Below are 25,973 nucleotides of genomic sequence, written 5' to 3'. Positions count from 1 at the left end.
TAAACATTGATTCATTTTACTGTAGTGTTATGGCAAAAGCTGTCCTGTTGCTCCTTTGTATGTTTCGTTTTTAGTGTTACTCTGTTGATTCTTTCACAATTATGTTGTTCTCTCTCCTGTTTTGTTTCACAGATCTCAACTCTTAGACGCCAGGGGAGAACTCTATACCCAACCGTGCCTAAGAAAGCTGAGCAAGAAGCCCAGAGTCTATTTGTGCAAGAGGTTAGTTGATTTTTATTCATGAAAGGAATGAAATCGCAAATCAAAAGAAAAATATTCTCAGGGCTTTATTTTGAAAAGTGCAGTTTGGTTGTGACAAAACAAAATGAAGACGCTGTATCAAAGTTCCACTCAGACATACTGCCTTTACTCCTCGTTAGAGCTGATCGTGATCCCGCTGAACGTCCAGGTCAAAGGTCGGCAATTAGAGCTCCGAGCGTCTGGACTCGTCGAGATACAGAGACGTAGCACTAGTGTTGTGTGACATCACAGGGACAGCTGCACAGATTGAGAGCCTCTCTGTTTGCAGTTCAGGTTGTGTTTCGTCTCCCTGCAGGGCCAGTTCTTGTAAACGGCGTGTTTCTGTGGAACAGATAGCACCGAGCTTCTCCTATCACCAGCTCTTAACAATGAACAGATGTCTTCTAAGTTAGTGGGGATCATGATACACTCCCTTCCAAAGGGATGGGTCGACCGAGGTGGAGATGCCGAACACTTTTTTCATAGTATTTCTGAGAATGTTCTGTTGAGATTATTGTTTTTGTGCATTCCTTTATCTCCCTGCAAATTCTTGTCGAACTTGTCATCTTGTTAGTAAGCTCCATTTTCTGGTCAGTGAGCTGTCTGATTAAATCAGAAGATCCCTGGACTCTAAAGGTCAGAACATGTTGTCTAGATGTGTTTGGCATGAATGTGAATAAAATATTTGGTCCTATAACGAAGAAAAGATTTAAATTCCATGTTGACCAAATGTGAGGGAAGTATTCCAGTTTTTTTCTGCCATCTTTAAAGACTCCTCAGAGCGTTTGACCTGTTTTGGATTCAAAACTGAATTTTAGAGGTTCTTGGCTCACTTACTCACCAGATAATCTAACCTTTATAAAAGTATTAATCCAGCATGCAGAAAACCGCCTAGGTGAGTGAGGGAATGGGAGTGAGTTAAAGAGGTTTACTGAGAACACGATCTGTCACTCGGAGTTTCACATGCATTCAGAACATGAAAATAATCTCCTGCATCAGCTGCTAAAGATAATAGACGAGGAAACGCTCAGGTCAGAAAAGCGACACAGATCTGCGTCACACTGTAAAATTTATATTCATGGACTCGTCCATCTTGGCTCCACAAAAGGCTATTGTTTATTTAGCAACCCGGAGAGAACATAGCACGTCTCGGCTAGTAGAAGCTAACCGTTAGCTTTAGCAACTCCACAGGATGGTGGAACACATTCAGACTTTTTTTATTTGTGGAGATAAAACATTCGCGTTGCTTTTTTTTACCCTAGAAAGAAGAGCAAACACAGGCAACAGAAGAGCCATGTTGCTGTTAGCCAATCAGAGTCAAGATATTTAAACCATGAATGAGTAAGACTCAGAAATCATCTCGTCAACCCCCCAACTAACTTCTACTTCCCAAAACAGGAGCACCACAGCTTTTCTTACCACAGAAAATGACTCACAAGGCATTTAATCACATTAGAGACCACAGCAGATGGTGTAGACCCACTTCAAATGAATAAATCATTGTGTTGTAACATTTCTACTGTATTAAGCATTAAATGCAAATACAAAGGTTCATAAAGTCAATCCTGCAGCAAAGCACTGACATTTTTGAGATTGGAGTTACTTTAGGACACCATCGTCCACTTTGACCTGGCTCTGCTCAAACTAGCCGTTAGCTCATCAATCAGGTCAGAATTAAATGTCATGTCTCCAAAGCTCGCTCACGTTTCAGCTGTCTACAACAGATACGATAGTGATCATTCATAAATATTCCACTGAAGCACCCCTTCCAAAGATCGCAGTCCTTTTTTGCAATTTTTTATTTATGTTTTTGCTAATCTGCCACACTAACTGAATACAGCATGCATGTTTATTACGGCTTGAACTTACTCCACAGTGCATCAAGACCTACAAATCGGACTGGCACGTCGTCAGCTACAAGTACGAGGACTATTCTGGAGATTTCCGACAGCTCCCAAAGTAAGTCAACTTAGATCCGAAGCTGCTCTGTGTTTACTAAGCTGTGCAAAGTCATTGGTGAGTAGAAGCAGGTTCTTTTTAATGTTATCTATTCCTGTTTCCTGCTGCAGACAAACGTGACCCAATTACAAAACACACAGTACAAATTAGTCTTATTTCCTTGCAAAAGATGAGTGTTTCCTTGTTTGTGGGGCATTACATAATTTTCCTAACGCAGTGTGGAAACCACCCTCATTGTCAAGAGATTGTGTCATCAGCTGCAGCCTCTTCCCTGAAGAGTATCTGTTTTACCGTTAGCGTGTTTGGATACACAACTTCCTCCTGGCCTCATCGGACACCAAATGTTTTTCCTATTTTACTCAGTCTGGAGGGAATTAAAACAATGCAGCAGGACACGGATCGCCTGTTAACTGCTTTGGCACTTCTTTCAGTAAAAATGAGGTTTATGGTTAGCCCGTGTTCATTTTCCAGCAGGGAGTGTACACCTTTTTCCATGAGCTGTTAACTATAAAAGCAGCTATTAAAAAACAAAAAAGTTTTTATTATTTGCCAGTTTACTTCCTGACTTTGTTGAGAGAGTAACTTTTTAAAAAAAACTTTCAGAAGAAATTCCAAACTCCATAAAATAGTTAAAGTCATGGCATGTGATTACTTAATCATGTTTAGTCTTTTATTTTGCAGCAAAGTGCCCAGGCCTGATAAACTTCCTGTTCACGTGTTTGAGGTGGACGAGGACGTTGATAAAGATGAGGTCAGTTTGCTTCTTTTCTTGCATCCAGCTGTTTAAAACTTTTTATTATACCCGTCTGTGTCAGGTTGAGGAACGAAGGACTCAGACCAAAGACTAATTCAGGGAGATGAACTAAAGGCGCTCCATGGGAGGATCAGGGAGGGGAAATTAACAACTAAAGGTGCTCCACTGGGGGGGTTCAGTCCAGTTGGGAGGTTAGAGGCTTTCTTGGTTGGGTTTGGTAGCAAGGGGTAATCATCCAGCACCCAGGGTGCAGATTTCCAGTTTCCACATAACACAGGGGTTTCATTTTCCATTACAACAAACGACCTGGCAATGGGGCGGAGTTTCTGCAGATCTTTTAACTCCTCTCCTCAGATCAGCAGATGAGAAGCAGCTGTGGAGACTAGGAGTGGAGGCAGGAGACTTCTCCTTGCCGGATAAATGATCACCTGTGAGGAATATTGGGACAAATGGAAACCAACAAAAACAAAAAAAAAACTGTGCTGCTGGGATATTACTATCTGCTCTTCTGGTGAAAGAAATAAGACAAGAAAAAAAGTCTTATTCATGAAACAAAAAAGATTTCTTGCCTCTTTCTGCTTATTTTGCTGTATTTAATTTTGAATCTTTAGAAAATTAAGATTTTTTATTTTCTTTTAAATTTCTCAACATTTTAAGTAGCAAAATGTCCTTGAATGGAAGATTACTTTATTATTCATTAAGACTGGCTAACAGGGAAAACTACATTCTGCTAGTTTTCACACAACTCAGAAACCGGCAGCCAAGACAAGTTTGGGTTGGTTTTGTGATGGCGTTATCACCTAAAATCACAACAACTTCACCCTTAAAAGTCCACATTCCCCCTTAATAGCTTATTGTTCTTACCAGAACTTTAGCCTGTCCTGTTTTCATTTTAGCTGTGAGAAGTAAAAATGTAATTGTCCGTAATAATGGCTGAATTTAATGGATAGAATTAAGTGTAAATACCATTTATTTCTGGTTTACCACTGTTTAAAATAGGCTTTCCTTACAAGCAACATATGGCTCTTTTCTTCTACTGATTCATGTGAAACAGCGTGGGTGTAGACTAGCAAACATTAAATGTGTTTTTGTTGTGTTTAGATTCTGTTTGTAGGAGGGGGGGCATAAATCACCTGACAAGCACTCAGATTTTTTATTGGGGGGAATAACACTGAGCTGTTGTAGAACTCACCCCGCTGCTGCAGAAGATAGACTGTTACAACCGGCTTTGATCTTAAATGTCAAACAGCTCCTCCTACAGGCAGGAAGTAGTTTGCACGCTAGATCTTTAGAAATTTTCCGCAAAAAGTCTGCAAACTGTTTATTTACCCGATAAATATGGTAGACTTTGATTTAAATATTTAGAAGTGAGGAAATATCTCACCTGTTGTGGCTCTTTGAACAACCTCGGTTTGAAGAAATAGAATTAAAGTCTGACAAGATTGACACGCTAATGGCAAGTCTAAGTGAGACCAGGATCAAAGTGGATCGTCTCATCTTAAAACAGCTCCAATTGCATACAAACGCATTTATCTGATGCTACCTTACACCTTTAGGCCTGCAGAAGGAAACCCACATGAAGTGCCTTAAGCCCAGACCACACTGTGGGTTTTTCACCTGTCTCATAGGACTGTGCACACTGTACGGTCCAAGATGTCAGTGAGGCAAACTGCACGACGTCTTGCAGTAGCAGGACATGCTAACGTCATGAATTTGCAATTCATGCACTTTAAAAACTTATAGTTTTATCTCGACAACTCAGCTTCAAACAAGAAACATTCTTTTTCTAACTTGTTAATTGATCATTTTCTCAAAACTGCCTTTTGGACAGAGATTTTTAAAGAGCAAGTTCACTGATAAACTGTTTTTATTTTTTATTTGAAATATGATTGGTCAGCCTGTTTCACATGCAGGCTGAACGTGAAAATAGTCTTGCCCTATTTCCTGCATTAGCCGCCAGTATAAAATAGACAGGTAAACACTCGGATTAGGAAATCCACACAGATCTAAGTCACACTAAAAATTAGCATTCGTGAACTCACCCATCTTGGCTCATGACAATGAAGGCTGTTGTTGGTTTATCTAGAAGAGAGCAGCGTGCATCTCATTCACACTGGCATTTCAGTCAGGTTTTAAACCCCATCATAGGACTGAAAGTGCCCTTTTAAGAGTTTTTAATGACCTTCTTTTAATTGCTGATTCGGGCCAGTCATTAGCTCTGGTTTTACTTGATCTGTCGGCTGCAGCCCAGTGACTTCTCTTCCTCTCCGGTCACAATTCTGTCTAGACGAGCTGTGAACGTTCACAGCTGCTGTTCAGCTCACACCACAGTCCTCCATGTGTAAAAAGTCAGGCCAGAACTTAACAATTCCCCTTTTTGCGCTTTTTTATTTTATTTCTTTTTTAGACAAATAAAAGAATAATAACTGACCCTGCAGGAAAAGGGGACATCTTGAAAGGTCGTTTACTCTTTTTATTAAAGGAAAACAGCAGTTCTTTAAATTAGAGAAATGAATCAGAGCTGAATGTTTTGACCCTGCCCCGTCTTCTATTCCTCCCTAACTTGTTTGGTTTTGCAGATGATGAGCAACAATGCTATCTTTGATCAAGTGTGAGCGGGATTTAGGAGTCAAAGCTTTGTTGTGACGGTGGAGACATTTATTTTGTTTTAAAGTCAGAGTTTGTTTTATGTTCTTCTGCCTGCTTGTTTGGACTGAGCCAGCTCTGCACAACGTTTTGTGTCGCTGTCATCTCAAACCACAAGATCAAAGAGGCTTTATGCAGCAGAGCTTCCTCAGGGTCATTATGTTATTATTCTGATGCTCCACTGCAGAGATGTCCAAATAAATTCATGATCAGTCCAGTTTAGGGAAAAGTTTCCACAAAAATAAACAATAATGAACAAGAGTCTGCTTCTAGACCTGCAGATAAAGACAAGAAAAAAAAGCAAAAGAACAAAAAAATGGGACACAACAACAATACAACACGATCAAGCTATCACTGTGTCAACTTGATGAAGAAATATATAATCAACATTGTTTAACTGAACAATCACACGATAATAAATCACAGTGCATTAAGTGCCCACCATAGTCTTAAGACCTGTGTTTAACGTGCCCAAGCCCATACTTTTGAGAGCATCATGTGAGCACCTGTGTGTGTACACGCGCTTATTTATGTAAGGTTTCTCTATAGGAGCGTCCAATAGAGAGTGTGAGGGACCACAGATCTGCCCCCCAAAGATGTGTGGGAGACGGGGGGAGCTCCAAGTCCCAGAGATCCAGGCGCTGCCCCAGAACACAAGGAGACTGCAACCAGAAAGGCCCCCGCCCCCCTCGAGAGGCACAGAGGATCGCCCCGGGGGGCCACAACCAGAAGCCAGCAGAGTCCCGGGAGATATCAGCGGCAAGCCCACAGGCCTGCCCGCAGCCTCCCACCCCTAGCCGGCCGAGCCCGGGACCCAGCGACCCGGGACCCTGGGGCGACCACCCCCGCCGGGGACCCAGCAGAGCCCAGGGACCCAGACCCCACCAGGCAGCCACCGGGATTGCTCAGGCAGACGCAAAAAATCTTGAACCCCCTGACCCGGGAGCCACGAACACTCAGGCAGACCAAGGCACCACACGCCACACCATGTGTGGCAGGGGGAAGGGGACAAAGATCTATATCATCAAAAGAAGTTCCAGGAGAGGGGAGGAGTCAAAGGCCCCACCTGACATATACAGTCATACACAAACACAGTCACACACTCCCTCCCTCATGCTCACACATGCACATACAACCCAAGACTTACAAAAATGCATGCCAGACACCCACTCATGCTCCCCATACACACCCTTTTCACTGTGGTCCCGGTACTGCTGCACATTGGGTACAACCATCACCAGTTACCAGAGTTTGACCCTTTCTGCTGGGGTGCTGATGAAAAGGCTCCCCCGCCCAACGCTGAGCACAGCAACCCACCACCCCAGACCCCAACCAGACGGCCAGATCTCCCTCCTAGCCTCCAGCCCCAGGAAGCCAAGCAACAACTGAGGTGTGCTAAGACCCCTAGTCTCCCTCCGCCTGCTCCAATATAGTGTTGTGTGTTCATGAGGTGTATTCCATGGCTATGGTGAGCGGGCAGTGAGGGCATTGTCTGGCCTATGCCAGCTGATGCCACTGCACCACCCCACTTGCACCCACAACCCTCTGTGTCTAAGTGCGGTTTAAAATTGGAAGTGGGCACCGGCACCCAGGAGGAGGCTGAGAAATCCCCCTGCCAAGTGCCATTGAATGTGCTCACTCCCAAGGCCCTAATTGTGTGTTTGTGTGGAATGTCGTCAGTGGAAATGTATAAGGTGCAAATAAACTTGAGAGGCAGGTTGCCACAGGAATGCGGAAATGGGGTCCATACCCGCACTCCCTGACTTGTCCACCCCCCAAGGTCCTATGTGTATGTTTGTGTGATGATGTGAGGGAGCAGGAGGAGAGAAATATGCGGGGATGGGGAGGAATGGCTGGTTGGGCTTAGCCCTCCAGGGAGCCAGCTCCCCTACTGGCCCCAATAGGCACCTCTGTTGTCAAATTGCCACCCAGGGCATGGAGACCCCAGCCCATCCTGACAGGGCCCAAAGCAGCAGCATTACAGAGCCTCATGGATTCCGAGGGCACCAACACAGCCCCACCCCAGCAGAATAGCTATGCCCATCCCTGCATTTGCACAACTTCCAGAATATATAAGACATGGGACATCCAGGTAAGGTTGGGTCCTCCCCCTCCTGGACCTCCCCCTCCCCTGCGATGGGACACAGAGGAGCCAAGGTCTACCCGAGGCCCCCGAACCCGGGCCAGGCACTGCTGCATGTTCCTGCCTTCTTCCCGGCAGCATACATGTCAGGACCCGACCCCCAAGGCCCCGCCCAGATCCCCACTCGGGGCCGGCCACCCCCAAACCCTGAGCCCCCAGGCCCCCACCCAGACCCGCCCAGGGGCAATGCAGCTGCCAGGCAGTGACCCATGGTCGCCGCCAAGACCTCCAAGGAGCCCCACTCACAACCGCCAGTAGTCCACCCCCCGAGGCAACCCAAGCACCTCCAGTGGGGGGCAACAGCCCCCCAGTCCCAGACACCCCCAGTGAACCCACCTCCAGGGAACATCCGGATACTCCAAACTCAGACCCCCCACCCACACCATCCTGCAGGACAATATCAATGATCCCCCATCATCGCTATGTGATGGAACCAATCAAAGGAGCCCAGAGAGATTGATTTGAAGTCGAAGCAGAGGCTAAACCAAGTGTAATATGATCTAACAAAAGATTTCTATACTGGTTAATGCAGAGAGTTTCTCTATTTTTCCAATTCAAGAGGATAGTTTTCTTAGCGATGCATATGGCAGTCAGAACCACGTGAACCAAAGATGTTTCATTCGGGACATCGTCCAGGTTTCCCAGTAAACAAAGAGAGGGGGTGGTTGGGATATGACATTTCAGACACTTTGACAGGTCTTCACACATTCTACCCCAAAATTCCTGGACAGGTGGACAGGACCACAGTGCATGAATGTAATTGTCAGGAACGTTGTTTGTGCAGTGTGTACAGGTGTCAGATGACACAAACCCCATCTTGGACATCCGATGACCTATATAGTGTACTCTGTGTAGAATTTTGTACTGAATTAATTGTAAATTGGAGTGTCTGATCATTTTAAAAGTTTTTAAACAAGTTTGGGACCAGAAGTTCTGGTCAAAGCTGACTGATAGATCCACCTCCCATTTTTCAATAGGGATTGCCATTCTATCGCCTATTTTGGACAGTGTCTTATATACTTTAGACAGTAGTTTGGGGGGTTTGAGATTATAGAAGTCTAATACCCTTGGTGGTGTTTGTAATTCTATTTTATTGAGCTTAAATTTTTGTTTGACTACAGATTTAATTTGGTGATATTCTAAAAAGCTATTCTTATCTATTCCAAATTGGGAGACTATTCTATTAAATGGGATGAAGTCCAATCCTTCATATATGTGTTCCAGGTGTAGGATTCCTTTATTTTTCCAGTCCGGAAGGTTCATCATTTCATTATTTTGCAAAATATCAGGATTATGCCAGATAGATGTGCATCTGCATGGAACTAGTGAAGACTCTGTCATTTTTAGATACTCCCACCATGCTGTCAGAGAAGTGCTGATACTAATACTTTTGAAGCCTTCATGTTTTCTTATGCTTGAGCTAATAAATGGTAAGTCTGAAAGCTCTATCGTATTGCAAAGTGTCTGTTCTATATCTAACCAAGACTCATCTAGTGGGTTATCCTGCAACCATCTTGGTATATATTGCAGCCTGTTGGCTAAGAAATAATAATAAAAGTTGGGTAGGTCTAGTCCTCCTCTGTCTTTGGTCTTCTGAAGCATTTTTAAGCTAATTCGTGGAGGTTTATCCTGCCAAAGGAATTTGGTAATTGAGGAGTCCAGAGATTTAAACCAGTCAGCTGGTGGTTTGTTTGGGATCATTGAAAATAAGTAATTTCTTCTGGGTAAGACCATCATTTTAATTGTAGCAACTCTCCCCATGAGTGATATCGGTAAGGATTTCCATCTTGCAAGATCATCTTCTACTTTATTTAAAAGTGGGATGTAGTTTAGTTTGGTTAGATCTGACAACTTGGGAGAGACATTAATTCCCAGGTATGTGATATTCCCTGACTCCAATTGTGTATTAAGTAAATTGACAAAATAGAAATTAATTGGTAGAACTGTTGATTTTAACCATTTTATAGAGTAATCTGAAACTTTTGAAAAAGAGTTTATCAGTTCTATTGAATGAGAGAGAGGATTGAGAATTCCGGAGAAAAAGTAAAACATCATCTGCATAAAGACTAATCTTATGTTCTATTTTCTCACACTTTATCCCTTTAATACCTGTTGTTTGCCTAATTGCTGCCGCTAGTCGTTCAATAAAGAGAGCAAACAGTGAGGGGGAGAGTGGGCATCCCTGCCTGGTCCCCCTCTGAAGACAGAAGCTAGCTGATATTTGGTTGTTCGCCCTGACACGTGCAGTTGGTGAACTGTATAATGTTTGTAGCATGTTTATGAAGAAGTTTCCAAACCCAAACTTATGTAAAGTTACAAATAAGAACCTCCAGTTAACTCTATCAAAAGCCTTTTCTGCCTAGAGATAATTTACTAGTTTCTATGTTTCTACTGTAAGAGAAATCTATCAAATTAAGTAATCTACATGAGTTAGTGGATGACTGTCTACCCTTGATGAAACCCGTTTGGTCAGGGTGTATTATGAAGGGGGTTACCTTCTCTAATCTTTTTTCCAGGGCTTTACAAATTATTTTGAAAAAGTAATAATCTAAAAGGAACTGATTAAAAAAAAAAAAAACAAGATCCCGAACAGCAATAATGGAAAGATGTATCTCAGTTAAAGGTGTCTATTTATGGAATAGACTCAACAGTGAAATAAAACAATCTAAATCATTTTCTGTATTTAAAAAAAAAAGTGAAACGTATCATGATAAAGTAATAAGACCTTAAGTAGGCTTATTGACTTGTTTTGTGTTGGGGTGGGGGTTAGATGAACGAAATTCTTTTAAGTTGAACAGCTAATGTTTTGATGTGAAAAGGGGCAGATATTATAAGTTTTTGCTTCTTTCTGCTCCTTTTCATTTATGATTATTTGTGAATATGAATTGTTTTAATGTAACTTTTATTTGATTGATTGAATGAACTAAACGAAACAAAGCCGAAGCTAAAGGGAAAAAATATTGAGATATTTCCTGATCTTGTGCCAATTTCTCCTGAAGGACACCGCCTCCTTAGGATCCCAGAAAGGTGGGATTTCCAAACATGGCTGGCTGTACAAAGGGAACATGAACAGTGCCATCAGCGTCACCATGAGGGTGAGATAACAGGAATAAAACACACTAAAAGCTTTTCTGGGCTCCTGCCTGTAGCAGTACAGTTGGCGAGCACATGCTCCTTTTTTTCTTTTATCTCCAGATTTGATCATATCTAGGAAACCGCATCGTAACATGCTAGTTTCATCATTATGACAATTTTTGGGTTTTTGAAGCTTAAAAGTGCAGAATTCTTTTGTTAAGTTAATTATGTTTATTATAAGGAATAAACCAATCATACTGAGTATATTAATTACTGATTATCTTTAAAATAACAATCTAGAAAATACTGACCAATTAATTGTTTGCTATTTCTTCACATTCATCTTTTCTCTTCTTCGTTTTAGTCATTCAAGAGGAGGTATTTTCACCTGACGCAGCTCGGAGACGGTTCGTTCAATCTGAACTTCTACAAGGATGAGAAGATCTCCAAGGAGCCCAAAGGAACCATTTTCCTGGATTCCTGTATGGGCGTGGTTCAGGTACGCTCCGATCTGCTTAAGCCATCGCCTCCACGAAGGCGGTGATTGTTAAAGCGAATGACCCTGCACATGTTTTGCCAAACAGGATGTCTACGCTGGCGCCGTGCTCTCTAATGATGTAGCCGGTCCCTGATGATGATTAAATTGCCGTTTTTCCAGGAACAGTCCAACAATATGTACAAAGCAGCTTCCTCTGTGAAATTGTTGTCTCCGTCGCTGTGTTTCTCATCATATGGTGATAAAACACGAGCAATAATAAAATGTCAAAACAAGTAGCACTTAGCTGTGGACCGCTGCTGAAAAGTGTCTTTGCTTCCATGAAACCTGAGCCTCCTCCCCTTCAAGGTCGTGTTTTTCTGCTGATGTTCAGCCACTGAGGCAAGGTGAACGCTGAGGTCTTCACTTCAGAGCACTTTCCTGGGGCCTTGGAATCGATACCATATGCTGATCAGCAAACTATAACCACTAAATGCTCCACCGTCTGTCCATCATCTCAACAGATGGAAGCAACCTGGTTTTTACCTGTGAGGAAGTCAGCTAGCATGAATCAGGGTGATCAGGTCACTATGGAGAAGAGGGTTTCATTTATCAGCGTGATTAATGGTGTCTACCATCTATTAGGTTTGATTATTTCTCATCTTTTTGGCCAAATCAGATATTTGACCTATTTTGAAATACGTAGAACTAAATGATGTAGACTTAACTCAAAAGTAGGGATGTCTGAAATTATCGGCCAATATTTGCATTTTTATGTAAAATTGGAAATGATCAGTAGTTGTTTTTACTCTCGGTGACACAACTTTTACATATGCATGCACATCTTACATCAAACTTTCCAGATACTTCTCCTCTCTCTCAGAATGTCAATTACGACCAATCCGAGGTTTAGTTTGAGATTTTTTTGTTTGGGATATTTGCCATACTTAAATTGAAGTAGTTCTAATATTTTGCTCAGATAATGTTTATAATATGCAAGATAGGAGATAAGTGACGTTACCTAAAATGATTGAGTTTCTATTTTTGTTTTATGAGGGGGGGGGGGGGGGGGGGGGACCAGTATAGGTATCAGACTTTAAAAGGCAGACCACACTGGCATGTTGGTGTATAAATTGTACAATACATAAATTGTATTTAAGTGTTTGAGTGTCAATATATATATATATATATTTTTACCTGTCATTCTTTAATGGGATTTCTTTCTTCCCTCAGATTTTATTTTAACAATTAAATATATATATAATTTTTTATTTAATACAATTTTTAACAATACAACTTTCTAAAATGAAAAAAACATATATATTTCTTAAGTTATATTTTTATTATTTTTATATATTTAATGATTGAAATTAATGCATTTTTATTCAATTATATTTTATTTTTTATTATTTATTTAATCCGATTAAATTAAAATTAAATGTCTTTCATATTAATTGACTGATAGAGATTTAAGTTTCCCAACAGAATTCCTTATTACACATTTGAATGTTTGTATCTTATTTCTTTAACATTTTTAGTTGACATTTTATCATTTGGGTTCCATATTTGGTGTAATATTATATAAAGTTGTTTTTGTTTTGTATGATTTTACATTGAACCAATCATATGGGGGTCAGTATGGATATGTTTTCATTTATCTATCATATTCAAGCACTTTTAACGTGATTTCCCCCTAATATTCTTACCTACACACCACATTTTAATTCAATTAAAAAAGGTCCGACTTACAGGCCTCGTTTATGAAAGGCGCATTGTGTTTCTTAACTGTAAAATCTCACTTATGTCACTCTACAGCGGCTCTTAATATGACCTAAACTCCTGCTTCATGAGCTGTGCTGCAGATGTTTACGTTGCAGCTGGAATGGCATGCGAGGTGACTTCATACTGAGCCTCCTGCACTCTGTAAAGATGCCAAGATAAATGCAAAATGGACTCATGCAGCTGTATTACCTTCTAGATGCTTAACTCTACTTTACAAAGATTTCTGTAGAGTTGCTGTATTACAGGTAAACTGCAGCTGATTCAGCCTGGACTTGTTTGGATTGAGCTAAAACAGAGGAACATTAGAAAAATCTCAAATGGGCGGTGACATCATTTTTTACGGCTTATTGAGGTCATGCTTTATCGTTGATACTCCTCATCTTCTGCACACAAAGTTCCTGCTGCAGCCACACAAAAGTTACACTGTTCCTCCCAAACTTGTTTCATTGCTGTTTGTTTGTATTTAATGCTAAATGAAATCTGCTGCTCACATTTCTCCAAAAGCAACTCTGCTCAAATGTACTTTTGCTGCTTATGTTTTGTATTTATAGGATACTGAAAGCGTAAAACCAAATGTCTCCTGTGTTTCAAATAGACAGTTGTTAAACGTTTAATTTAAGGCAGGAAATAAACATTCCTTTTGCCCTGTGTTGTTTAGAGTTGGATATTTAGTTTTAAAATATTTTTAAAAAACTGTTGAGTCTTTCTGAATCCGATCCAAGCCAATTCCTTTTTCTAGGTTACAAAAAGTTCTTTCTGTCTTTTCTGGTCAGGTGGTGACTTAGTCTTTAAAGAAAAACACTTTCTCTTGTTTCCTCCATGTCGTGTTTTTGCAGAATAACAAAGTTCGGCGGTTTGCGTTTGAGCTGAAGATGCAGGATAAGAGCACCTACCTGCTGGCTTCCGACAGCGAATCAGAGATGGACGACTGGATCAACACACTCAACAAGATCCTGCATAGCAGCTTTGAGATTGCAATGCAGGAGAAGAGAAACGGGGACGCTCATGATGGTGTGCATTTGTTTGTTTGTGTGTATTTTATTATTTTTCAGCAGATTGGTACCAAATAATCTGTTTAACTGAGTAATTATTTCAGGTTAATATCTTAGAAAATCTACAAATGTTTATATTCTGTTTTGTTTATTGTTAACACTTTACAATACAAGGGTCTCTTGATTAATGTTACTTAGTGCATTATTAAGCATTAATAAACAAAGGGTCCCTTTATTAATGTTGCTAAGTGCATTAAGCATTAATAAACAAAGAGTGCCTTTATTAATGTTTCTTAGTGCATTATTAAGCATTAATAAACAGAGGGATCCTTTTGATTCATACTGACACTGCTCCAGCATGTCGGATCTGTTGGATCGCCATGATGCAACGTCGTATGGGCGATCCAACAGTGTTGGATAGTGATGAAACGTCGGATGGAGTCGAGCTCTATTTTCTAAACATCCGACGGCAGCGTTGTATGCTGGATGTCTGTTATTGGTCAGCCAAACAACCCAGCGTCATTTCCGGAACCCATTTTATAGCTCGCACCGACTGCCTGTTGGGGCGCACCAGAAGCTAAAACCCGCAGGGCAACGGTAAGGCTCTGTGCAGCATAAATCGGCATGGAATGTGTTCCCTGGTGCCGTAGGAGTGGTGCCAAACAACGAACCAGCTCATCGTCCATCTTTTTGCGTCGTAAATAGTAAATAGTAGTAGGGCAGACACGTCACTACAAGAGTATGCACACCTGCATAAGAACGCGCCCTCTGTTGTTTTGGCGGAGAATTTCTTCAAAACTCAGGGATGTACAGGGGTTGGCTTGTCTTTTGTGCAACAGTACCGGGACCACAGTGAATAGGGTGTGTATGGGGAGTATGAGTGGGTGTCTGGCGTACATTTTTGTGAGTCTTAGGCTGTATGTGCATGTGTGAGCATGAGGGAGGGAGTGTGTGACTGTGTCTGTGTATTACTGTTTATGTCAGGTGGGGCCTTTGACTCCTCACCTCTCCTGGGACTTCTTTTGCTGCTATACATCTTCGCCTCCCCTCCCCCTGTCACACTTCGTGTGGAGTGTGGTGCCTTGGTCTGCCTGAGTGTTTGCGGCTCCCGGGTCAGGAGGTTTAAGATTTTTAGCATCTGCTTGATTAATCCCGGTGGCTGCCTGGTGGGATCTGGGTCCCTGGGCTCTGTTGGTTCCCCAGCGGGGGTGGTCGCCCCTGGGTCCCGGGTCGCTGGGTTCCGGGCTCGGCCGGCTTAGGGGTGGGAGGCTACGGGCGGGCCTGTGGGCTTGCCGCTGATATCCCTGAGACTCTGCCGGCTTCTGGTTGTGGCCCCCAGGGCAATCCTCTGTGCCTCTCGAGGGGGGCAGGGGCTTTTCTGGTCGCCGTCTCCCTGGGTTCCCTGCGCTCTGGGGCAGCTCCTGAATCTCTGAGACTTGGAGCTCCTTCCATCTCCTACGCATCTTTGGGGGACAGATCTGTGGCCCCTCACACTCTCCATTGGACGCTCCTATAGAGAAACCTTACATATAGGAGCGCAGGTACGCACACAGGTGCTCACATGGTGCTCTCATAAATATGGACTTGGGCATGGTCAACACATGTCGGCTGTGGTTGGCACTTAATGCACTGTGATTCATTATTGTGATTGTTCAGTAAAATAATGTTGATTTTATATTTCCTCATCAGGTTGACGCAGTGATAGCTTGCTCCTGTTGTATTGCTGTGCGTCCCTTTTTTCTCTCTCTCATTCTGCAGGTCTAGAAGCAAACTATTGTTCATCATTGATTGTTAATTTTTGTGGGGGCCCCCATCCCCCTCCCCCCCCCCTTTCTCTTTCACCTGTCTCCGTGTCCAGTTGGAATTACTAGCATTCAAAAAACAACAACAGTAAAGTTTTAAGTATCAGGCGTGACATTAAAAGCAGACGCTTTGATGTTCCACCTGAGGGTTAATCTGTAAGGCTTGTCACCAGCATTTAGACATTAATTCTGTTTGCTTCACAGCCAGACAGGACACGGTAAAAAAAAAGTTACTAAGTGCATTATTAAGCATTAATAAACAGAGGGTCTCTTTATTAACGTCACTGTTATTGTTAACTATTAAGTGTCCTTAAGGTAGGGCAAAGGGCAGTGGGTGTGTGCTTACATTACGTAATATAGTTAAGCAGATGTTAATGATTAATTGAATAGTTGAATAGTTTATTAATGCTTAATAATGTGCTAAGTAATGTTAACACAGGGGCCTTTATATTAAAGTATTACCTGTTTATCTTATAATAATTACTCATATTATCTTTAGAAAAAACACTTTTCAAACCATTAGGTAACTTAATTGTCATTTTATTATGCATGAAAATGTTTAATGATCAGTTTGTCTGTAAAGCTCTGGACTAAATTTGTACGTCCAGGTATTACATGTAGTCATTTATCCTGGAAAAGTGCATGGAGTTTAGGTTTTAACACCATCAACTCTTTTCTGCTTCGTTCAGCTCTGAACATGCTGGAGATGTAAAACCCGACCACCCAGACTCTTAATGCTCACCTCCGGTCTCTTAGGAGGCTTAGCCTTGGAGGAGAGACTGATCGCCTCAGTGTAAAACGCTCCAGTAATCGTTTTAACTCTTCAGCTTTTATTAATTATCCTCCTTATGAGTGGAACAAAAAGCACCCAGCTTAAAAATATCTGAGAGCTTTCCTAAAATAAGACCTCCTAGTATCTCTGTCTGAATCTTTACTGATTCCTGCATAGTTGAGTTACTGTTTACTGTCTCAACACGGTGAAGGGGGGTTTATAGAAACTTGTGGGATTTTCTGCATCCATTGTGACTCGTGGTTTTCTAAACAGATGATGATCTTGGGAAGTCAGATGGTTCTTCTGGCAGCCTTGACAGCTTTCAGGTAGGTCTGGTTTGACACTTGTGAATTCACTCAAAACCACGTTTGTGGTGATTAAGAAGGAGACAAACATGTGGCTTCAATTTAAGTTCAAGGATTAACCACACAATTAGCACTGATTAATTTGTTGGATTACGACTTCTCATAGTTGTTCCTTTCTGAGTGTTTTGTGAGCTTTGGTCTGAAGGAGAAAACGGCTAATTAAATGCTGGACCTTGAGAGATGCAGCAAACATGATTTAGCTTAAAATATTCAGTACGAGGTAAAAGGCTGGCAGAAATTAGTTAAAATAATTTGCTAGCAATAAAAAATTACAAATACATTACCATGATACAGGAAGATACAATAATAAACTGAGAAAATGCAAAAGTTCTGTACACTTTTGAGGACTGTAAGGACCAAGGTAAAATGGTTTATAGCAGAGTCTGCAGTAGAAATAAATAAAAGGCAGATAAAAACATCGGATTTTGGGGGCACTTTTGAGGTAATAAGGAAGCTGATTCCATCTGTGTGCTGCATTTGGCTTGTTTCCACAATCAGAACCTCTGAGTAATTTCACCAGACCTTTGCGGTACCCGCTTGTCTCCGTTTCACCGGTCGGCCTGAAAGGGCCACGTTCTGGGCCATTTCAGGGACTAATGGAGTACCTGAAATGGCTTGCTCGAGTTGCTGGACGGGACTTGTGGGCAGAGGTGGACTGGTGATTTTTTTTTCCCCTGACAGCACCAGTTTTGTGTGGGGATTGTATGGCTGAGAGCTGAACTAGCGTATCTCCTGCTTACTTCCCCCCTCTCAGAAAATTCCCCGAACTCCTATACTGGAAATGCAGCTATAGGAGCTAAAAGCATCTTCACCCTGTTTAGTTCTGACCCAGAGCTCTACCAGCTGACTGCTTTCAGCTGATAAACGTTTGTTTTGGCCCTGTGCCACTGAATGATTTATACATTTATTACAGTTAAACACGCAATATAAATTTAGGTCTGTTCTTGACGTGTTGCACCAAGATATATTTGTCAATAATTTAAAGTTTTAACCAGTAAAATGGCCAAAAGCTCCTGATGCTGGTAGACCACTTGTTAGTATGAAATCATCTTGTCTGTTGATGGAGACAAAACTCGTAGTTGTTGTTACCATTATGCTCCAGTGAGATGAATGTTGGCACAGCTTGAGTCCCACCGAGAATGTCTGCTCAGCAATCTGTGAAATATGAACCCTGGCTTCCAGTTGGGTGCTTATGTCAGAAAATGAACTTAATGATAAAACCAACTGAAGGTGAAAATGTTCCAACAGTTTGCGGTTTGATATAATAAGTGACTTTCTTCCACAATAGAGCACGAGAGACATCGAGTCCAGGATGAGGAACGAGACCAGACTGAAGCTGTTCACTCTGGATCCAGACACTCAAGTAACTAAAGACAACATTTAAAAGAAAATGTTTTTTTTACAGTGTAATTCTTACAGATTAAATGTAAAACCTTTCCTGTGTGTTGTTTTCAGAGACTTGACTTCTCAGGAATTGAGCCAGACGTGAAGCAGTTCGAGGAGAAGTTTGGGAAGCGTGTTCTGGTGAACTGCAACGACCTCTCGTTTAACCTGCAGAGCTGCGTCGCCGAGAACGAGGAAGGGCCGACGACAAATGTAAGGCTGTTTCTGAAAACAGCTTCTAAAATAAGCAGATATCACCTGGCTGAAGGTGAAGGAGATGGTTTGTTACAGTGGTCGGATGAGATGCTGAGGTACTCCTGTTGGCATGGCAACCCGCCTGCTGACTCAGGATGCAGAAACAATCTGTGTAATGAAGTCTGCTGTCACTTCTAATAACTTTCTAATAAGGAGTTCTTTGCATAAGTAGGACCCAGTTAAACATCCTGCATCCAAGTTCATTTCTGTTTTTGACACCAGTTCTCTGTCTAATTTTTTCCCTATAAATCTTTATGTTACTGTGTGTGTGTGTGTGTGTGTGTGTGTGTGTGCGTGTGCGTGTGCGTGTGTGTGTGTGTGTGCGTGTGCGTGTGCGTGTGTGTGTGTGTGTGTGTCAGATAAAAAGACTTCAGCTTAAATTCACAAGCATCAGAAACAGACTTACTAAACCAGTGCTCTTACATTGCGATCTTCTTAATTTTAATACGGAGCAAAATGTCTTAATAAACTATCATTGGTTACCTTTTAAAATTAAAAACATTATAAGGTTCCCTCCTCTTTGAATGTTCTCTGAAGAGTAGCAACATGGAGGTCTCAAAACAACTCCCACATGGACTGAGAACAAAGATTGTTCACCATCATGGTTCAGGGGAAGGATACGGAAAGCTGTCTCAGAGATTACAGCTGTCTCTGTTAAGAACATATCGAGGAAATGGATGACCACAGGCACAGTTCAAGTTTAGGCTCAATGTGGCAGAACAAGAAAAATCTCAGATAAGCAGAAGTGAATGGTGAGAAGAGTCAGTGTCAACCCACAGACCAGCACCAAAGACCTACAACACCATCTTGCTGCAGATGGAGTCACCGTGCATCGTTCAACTCTTCAGCGCACTTTACACAAGGAGATGCTGCACGTGAGAGTGATGCAGAGGAAGCCTTTTCTCCACCCACAACACTAACAGCTGCTTGAGGCTCATTTGGACAAGCCAGCTTCATTTTGTAACAAGGTGATGTGGACTGATGCAACTAACTTGGGCATCACGAGGGGCATGGAGGAAAAAGAACACAACATTCCTAGAAAAACACCTGCTACCTACAGTAAAATATGGTGGTGGTTCCATTGTGCTGTGGGGCTGTGTGGCCAGTGCAGGGACTGGGAATCTTGTTGAAGTTGAGGGATGCATGGATTCCACTCAGATTCTGGAGACCAATGTCCAGGAATCAGTGACAAACTGAAGCTGCACCGGGGCTGGTTCTTTCAACAAGACAACGACCCTAAACACTGCTCAACATCTAAGGCATTCATGCAGAGGAACAAGTAGAACATTCTGGAATGGCCATCCCAGTCCCCATACCTGAATATTATTGAAAATCTGTGGAGTGAGTTGAAGAGAGCTGTCCATGCTCAGAAACGGTCCAAAACACCTTCTATCAGAATCCAGACTCTCATTGGAAGCTATAGGAGGATCTTCTAAATACGGAGTTCATTTCTTTTTTGTGGTGCCTAAATTTATGCACCTGCCTATTTTTGTTATTGAGTAAATCCTATAAACTTCGTCTCACTTCCCAAATATCACTGTGTGTGTCTCCTATATGATGTATTTAACTGAAATTTCTTATCGTATCAACCAATGATTTATACAGGCAAAGCATGAGGATTAACAAGGCTGGCCAACCTTTCATATCCGACTAAATTTAACAATAAAATAATTCAATAAAATTTGTTTTTGCCACCTGCAGTACTTTTAACATTTCACAAGATGGCAGAAGATACAAGCAGGATTTGAAACTGTTGTTTTTGATGAATGTGCTAATCCAGTTAAAGAGGTAGAGGTACAACAAATTGCATGTAAAACAATGCATTTGTTGTTGAAGGCTTAAAAGTGTAAAACTAGGGCTGTCTGATATAATTGGCCAATATTGGCATGACAAAAATAATAGAAATTATAATTATTGGGTTTTTTTACTCTTTTGATGACAACATTTACATACAACGCACACTTTATGCATCAAACTCTTCAGCTTCTTATCGTCTCACTCAAAATGCCAAAATATTACAGATCTGAGGTTTAATTTTTGAGTTTTTTGTCTTTGTTTGCCCCAACTGACCCAACTTAAATTAAAGTAGTAATATTTAGCACAGGTAATGTTTAAATGTCAGGTATGCAGGATAGGAGATATGTGATTGATGTCAGTTCTCTAAAATTAGTTTTCCTTTTTCATAAGGGCGACCCGGCATATATTCTTACTGGTTCATATCGGTATTGGAATTAAAGAGTTTGACTATGTCAGTAAATTGGTGAAAAAAATAAAGCCAATATCAAACATCTTTCTTTGACATTTGTTTGTGTTAGTATAATGGGATGACTGTTTTTGTCTCTGTCACATGACTTGTAAATACTATCTCTGTATGTTTACACTACTTTGTGTCTAACATCAACCTGCCGGAGGGTCTGCAGATGGAAATTAGCCCAAGGCTATAATCTGGCATATTTACATTTATTGAAATGTTCATTAATATGTATTGCCCCTCTTCCTAAATAAATAAATAAATAAAAATCTCTAGGGAAAAAATGTAATACATATTGTTATGTCATCTACATCCTGGATATAGTTGTGATGATAGTACAAGCTTAAATTCTATGTAATGAACATTGCATTTCTCTATGGTGTCCTCTTTTCTATTAACTGAATGTATAAAAGTCATAATTAAGTGTCCTGGTGTCACTCTAAGTTAGAATTGTTTTGTTCTCCAGGTGGAGCCATTCTATGTCACCTTGTCGCTGTTTGACATCCAAAATGGCAGAAAAATCTCCTCAGACTTCCAAGTAGACTTGAACCACCCATCTGTCAGAGGCATGGTACCTAGTAACACCAGCCAGCACATGAACGGAGGGGCCGACGGCCGTCCCGCTGGCCAGCGGTTTATTCACGAGGTGTCGGAGGCAGCCCTGCAGTACCCCAGACAGGTGAAGACAAAAACAGCAACGCGTTGTAAACATTGCTGCTCAGATTAACATTTTGGTTCCAAATACAGGGAGTGTTCTCAGTGACGTGTCCCCACCCTGACATCTTCCTGGTGGCTCGCATTGAGAAGGTGCTCCAAGGAGGAATCAACCACTGCGCCGAGCCGTACATGAAGAGTTCAGACTCCACGAAGGTAGAGATTATCCTCAGCAACAATCCCCCTCACATAAAAATCTCCTCACTCAAAAATATACAACAATAATCCAAAACAACAGCAGTGCTGACTTTGGCTGCACATATAGATCTGCTCCCCGAAGGGTGTGTGGTGGGTTATTGTGTTTCTCTTAGGAGCGGGATTATTTTCACTTGAGTGTGTACCTGTGTTGGGATTGGCAGCACACTAAATATTTCCCCAGAACAATAACAAGGCTGGTGTGTGTATGTGTGTGTGTTTCTGTTTTCCACTAGATGGCACAGAAGGTTCTGAAAAATGCCAAACTGGCATGTAATCGATTGGGTCAGTACAGGATGCCCTTTGCCTGGGCTGCAAGGTAATTTATCTCCTCTGTATAATTAAATTTAACTGTAAGTTCTGTCTGGTTTCATTTTAGCTTTCAATGATGATGAAAAATCACAAGCTGCATCAGAACTGAAGACAAAAGTACACGTCAACAATAAATAATTGCATTTTTCTTTAACATACTTGAAATAAAGACTAATCAATCAATCATGACAAATCTTTTTTTATTTTTTTTTTTATTTGCAGCTGTAACTGGAGGTTGACCGATGTTGGTTTTTCTATTGCCAATATGTTGGCGTCATAGTCAGCCAATGGCCAACATGTGCTGCTGATTTTTATGGGCTGATTTACATGGCCGCTATCCATATCTAGATATTTTACACTTTATTTTCATTATAAAGTGTCACTAATAACATTAGTCGATGCACAAAGTTTATGAAGCTGAATCAGTTTTCTAAGTCTGAATTTAACTAACTGTTAAATCTTAACTGTGTGTAATGCTCAGTATTAAAGTTAGACACTTAAATAAAGTTACTTTAGAGTATTTATTATACATCTTAATGATATTCTGCAACAGCACCGGGCTGCCTGAGGATGTGCCTGACTTTAAATCGGTTTTACGAAGGACAAATATTGGCTGATACCGATGTATAAAAAGCAGTAAATATCAGCCCTGATATATCTGTCGACTGATGTAGTGGTCTACCCCACCTAAAACCCAGCGTGTAATATAACTGTGGCCATTTGGAGTTTCAGTCCTACACCTCCCACTTCCATGGAGTCCCACAAGGTTCTGTGCTGGGGCCACTGCTCCCTCTCCAGCACATCCTGAGCTCATTAAAAAGGAATTTCCTACCATCTTTACGCATCTGATCAGTCTGGTCTGAGCGGGAGCAGATTTAAAGATTTTATGTTTTAATGTGCTTTATTGTGCTTGTCTTATTTGTCTTCAAAGGCACTATAAAAACTCTTCTTCATCATCTTCTCCTTTTTTTTCTTCATCATCTTCTCCTTTTTTTCTCCATCATCTTCTTTTAAAGAATTGTTTGAATAACATTTGGAACTATTAGCAACTATTATCAGTATTAAGACATTGTTAATATTATTCAAATACATTAAAAGTTTGCATTTCTGTTATTTTTAAATAACGCTGTCTAAGTAGTTTTGATCATCTGTTGTCCTAGTCATGAAAGTCTATCTGTAATCTATCCGTTTTCATCTAATTTAATAATGTACTTTATATGTAGTCGTCTATGAGGAGCTTTTGCAGTATTAGTGACATTGACATGTTAGAATGGATCAAAAATACAGTGTTTTAATCTTTTTGAAAACTATATAAAAACTTTATTTATTCTGTGTTGCTTTTTTTGGCAGATCTTTGTTCAAAGACGCTTCAGGAACTCTTGACAAATGTGCTCGCTTCTCAGCGCTGTACAGACAGGACAGCAACAAACTGTCCAACGAAGACATGCTCAAACTCCTGGCTGATTTCAGAAAGTTAGTAATGCCTTAATGCTGCGAAAACGCCAAGTTGTGCTGCAGATGTTCAGGATGGAAAATGTCTGGGGAAACATCTGTTTAAGCACTCATTTACCCCTGGTTGAATTTTTAAACTACCAGCCTGTTTCTAATTTAGTTTTTGTTAAATTTAATTGAGCTGAATCTGATTTTCCCAGACCAGAGAAGATGGCCAAGCTGCCCGTAATTTTAGGAAACCTTGATGTCACCATCGACAGCGTCGCCCCCGACTTGACGAGTAAGAGAAGAAATCCGCTCCCGCTCAGATCTGGACTGATCCAGTTGTGTGTGGGCTCTTTATGTGTTCTCTCTTCTGTTTCTTTATGCAGATTGTGTCACCTCCTCCTACATCCCCGTGAAGCAGTTTGATGTCAACGAGAGGAGCAACATCTTTTTCGAAGTGGAAGAGTTTGTGCCGTGCATCGCCAAATGTTCTCAGCCTTTTACCATTTACAACAATCACCTCTACGTTTACCCCAAGCACTTGAAATACGATGGCCAGAAGTCGTTTGCAAAGGTAACGCCATCACTTACCGTGCAGAGTTTTTGCTGATGCATTTAAGGACTTTGAGACTTTGCTCCCTTTTTATTCATCCTCAGGCTAGAAATCTAGCTGTCTGTGTTGAGTTCAAGGACTCAGATGACGAAGAGGCTGTTTCCCTTAAGGTAAATTATCCAGGAAATCTTCAGAGAATTTTCTGTCATCACACACAGAATTTTATGCCTTTTTGTTTGTTTGTTGTTCTTCAGTGCATCTACGGGCGACCTGGAGGACCCTTGTTTACCAAAACTGCCTTTACCTCAGTGTTACATCACCAGCACAACCCCGAATTCTACGATGAAGTACGATAAATACTTGGAAGATTCATCTAATGTGTCTTTGTTGCTAAACTACTCGTGCTTTTATGATTTAGTTTAAGATTGAGTTGCCGACACAGCTCCACGAGAAGCATCACCTGCTCTTCACCTTCTATCACGTGAGCTGTGAGAGCAACAGCAAGGCCAGCACCAAGAAGAGAGACATGGTGGAGACGCAAGGTACAAAAATGGCTTTTAATCCTCAAATCAAATCAACTCATTGACATGAGAATAACTCTGTTTTCTGCTCCCAGTTGGTTACGCCTGGCTCCCATTGCTGAAAGACGGGCGTGTGATCATGAACGAGAGTCACGTCCCCGTGGCTTCAAACCTGCCCACTGGATACCTGAGCTGTCAGGAGGGAGCCAGCAAGGTGGAGCCATCCTCCTGCTGTTTAATTCATTAGTTTTACTTCATCTCCACATAGTTCAACACTTTATTATTGGATAATACATTATTTCTGTGTCAGTACTTTCAAAATAACAAGTGTTGTTTTATTTTGTCATGTTGCAGCATTTGGTTCCTGAAGTCAAATGGGTCGATGGAGGAAAACCATTATTTAAGGTGTCCACTCACCTAGTGTCCACTGTGTACACTCAGGTTGGTCCAAAACCAAATCTCTTTTTCCATCCATCCATCCATCTATTTTTATTCGCTTATCCAGGGTTGGGTCATGGGGCAGCAGCCGAAGCAGAGAGGCCCAGGCTTGCCTCTCCCCAGCCACTTGGGCCAGCTCCTCCGAGGGACTCCCAAGGTGTCTCCTGACCAGATGAGAAACATAGTCCCTCCGGCGTGTCCTGCATCTTGCCTTGGGTCTCCTCCCAGTTAGAAATGCCCAGAAAACCTCACCTGAGAGGTGTTTAGCAGGCATTTAGGAGGCACCCTAGCCAGATACCCAAGCCACCTCAACTGGCTCCTCTCGATGTGGAGGAGCAGCGGGTCTACTCCGAGCCCCTCCACTTCTCTCATCCCATCTCTAAGGGAGAGCCCAGCCACCCAGCGGAAAAAACTAACTTCAGGCACTTGTATCCGCGATGTCATTCTTTGGATCACTACCCAAAGTTTGTGACCGTAGGTGAGGGTAAGAACGTAGATCGACCGGTAAATCGAAAGCTTCGTTTTCCAGCTCAAATCTGTCTTCACCACAACAGATCGGTACAATGCCCGTGCCGCTGCAGACGCAGCACCAATCTGCCTATCAACCTCACGCCATCTTTCCCTCACTCATGAACAGGACCCCGAGATACTTAAACTCCTCAGTTTGGGGAAGGGCCTCATCCCTGACCCGGAGGAGGCATTCTACCCTTTTCCGACTCAAGACCATGGTCTCGGATTTAGAAGAGCTGATTCTCATCCCAGCAAAATTTTTTTTCATTTTGAATTTTCTTGTTGAACATTATTTTATTTGTATTTTTGTGGGGTCCAAAACCAAAATCTGTTTCATATCATCTCCGCAACGTTATTACCGTAAATCCTCTAATACAGGCCCGGGCCTGTATTTGACTC

General features: G+C 41.7%; 1 protein-coding gene across 16 annotated transcripts in view; it reads left to right on the top strand.

Moving 5' to 3' along the window:
* LOC107389974 (dedicator of cytokinesis protein 9) overlaps positions 1 to 25,973 on the top strand; it is a 101,084-nt gene that overhangs the window by 47,741 nt on the left and 27,370 nt on the right. For all 16 annotated transcript variants that reach the window (XM_054746895.2, XM_054746898.2, XM_015966430.3 and 13 more), the window contains exons 3-22: positions 133 to 222; positions 2,117 to 2,199; positions 2,881 to 2,950; positions 10,742 to 10,837; positions 11,182 to 11,316; positions 13,911 to 14,085; positions 16,914 to 16,966; positions 18,294 to 18,368; positions 18,461 to 18,601; positions 21,361 to 21,573; positions 21,642 to 21,764; positions 22,040 to 22,122; positions 23,466 to 23,588; positions 23,768 to 23,847; positions 23,939 to 24,126; positions 24,210 to 24,275; positions 24,360 to 24,452; positions 24,524 to 24,647; positions 24,722 to 24,840; positions 24,981 to 25,067. In XM_054746895.2, the coding sequence (XP_054602870.1) occupies positions 133 to 222; positions 2,117 to 2,199; positions 2,881 to 2,950; positions 10,742 to 10,837; positions 11,182 to 11,316; positions 13,911 to 14,085; positions 16,914 to 16,966; positions 18,294 to 18,368; positions 18,461 to 18,601; positions 21,361 to 21,573; positions 21,642 to 21,764; positions 22,040 to 22,122; positions 23,466 to 23,588; positions 23,768 to 23,847; positions 23,939 to 24,126; positions 24,210 to 24,275; positions 24,360 to 24,452; positions 24,524 to 24,647; positions 24,722 to 24,840; positions 24,981 to 25,067 (2,217 nt within the window). The remainder of the gene's footprint in view (positions 1 to 132; positions 223 to 2,116; positions 2,200 to 2,880; positions 2,951 to 10,741; positions 10,838 to 11,181; positions 11,317 to 13,910; positions 14,086 to 16,913; positions 16,967 to 18,293; positions 18,369 to 18,460; positions 18,602 to 21,360; positions 21,574 to 21,641; positions 21,765 to 22,039; positions 22,123 to 23,465; positions 23,589 to 23,767; positions 23,848 to 23,938; positions 24,127 to 24,209; positions 24,276 to 24,359; positions 24,453 to 24,523; positions 24,648 to 24,721; positions 24,841 to 24,980; positions 25,068 to 25,973) is intronic.

Source organism: Nothobranchius furzeri, chromosome 14 (assembly GCF_043380555.1).
Source record: "Nothobranchius furzeri strain GRZ-AD chromosome 14, NfurGRZ-RIMD1, whole genome shotgun sequence".
In the NCBI taxonomy this organism is placed as follows: Eukaryota; Metazoa; Chordata; class Actinopteri; order Cyprinodontiformes; family Nothobranchiidae; genus Nothobranchius; species Nothobranchius furzeri.
Note: the sequence above shows the minus strand (reverse complement) of the source record. Positions and strands in the feature narration are given on the sequence as shown.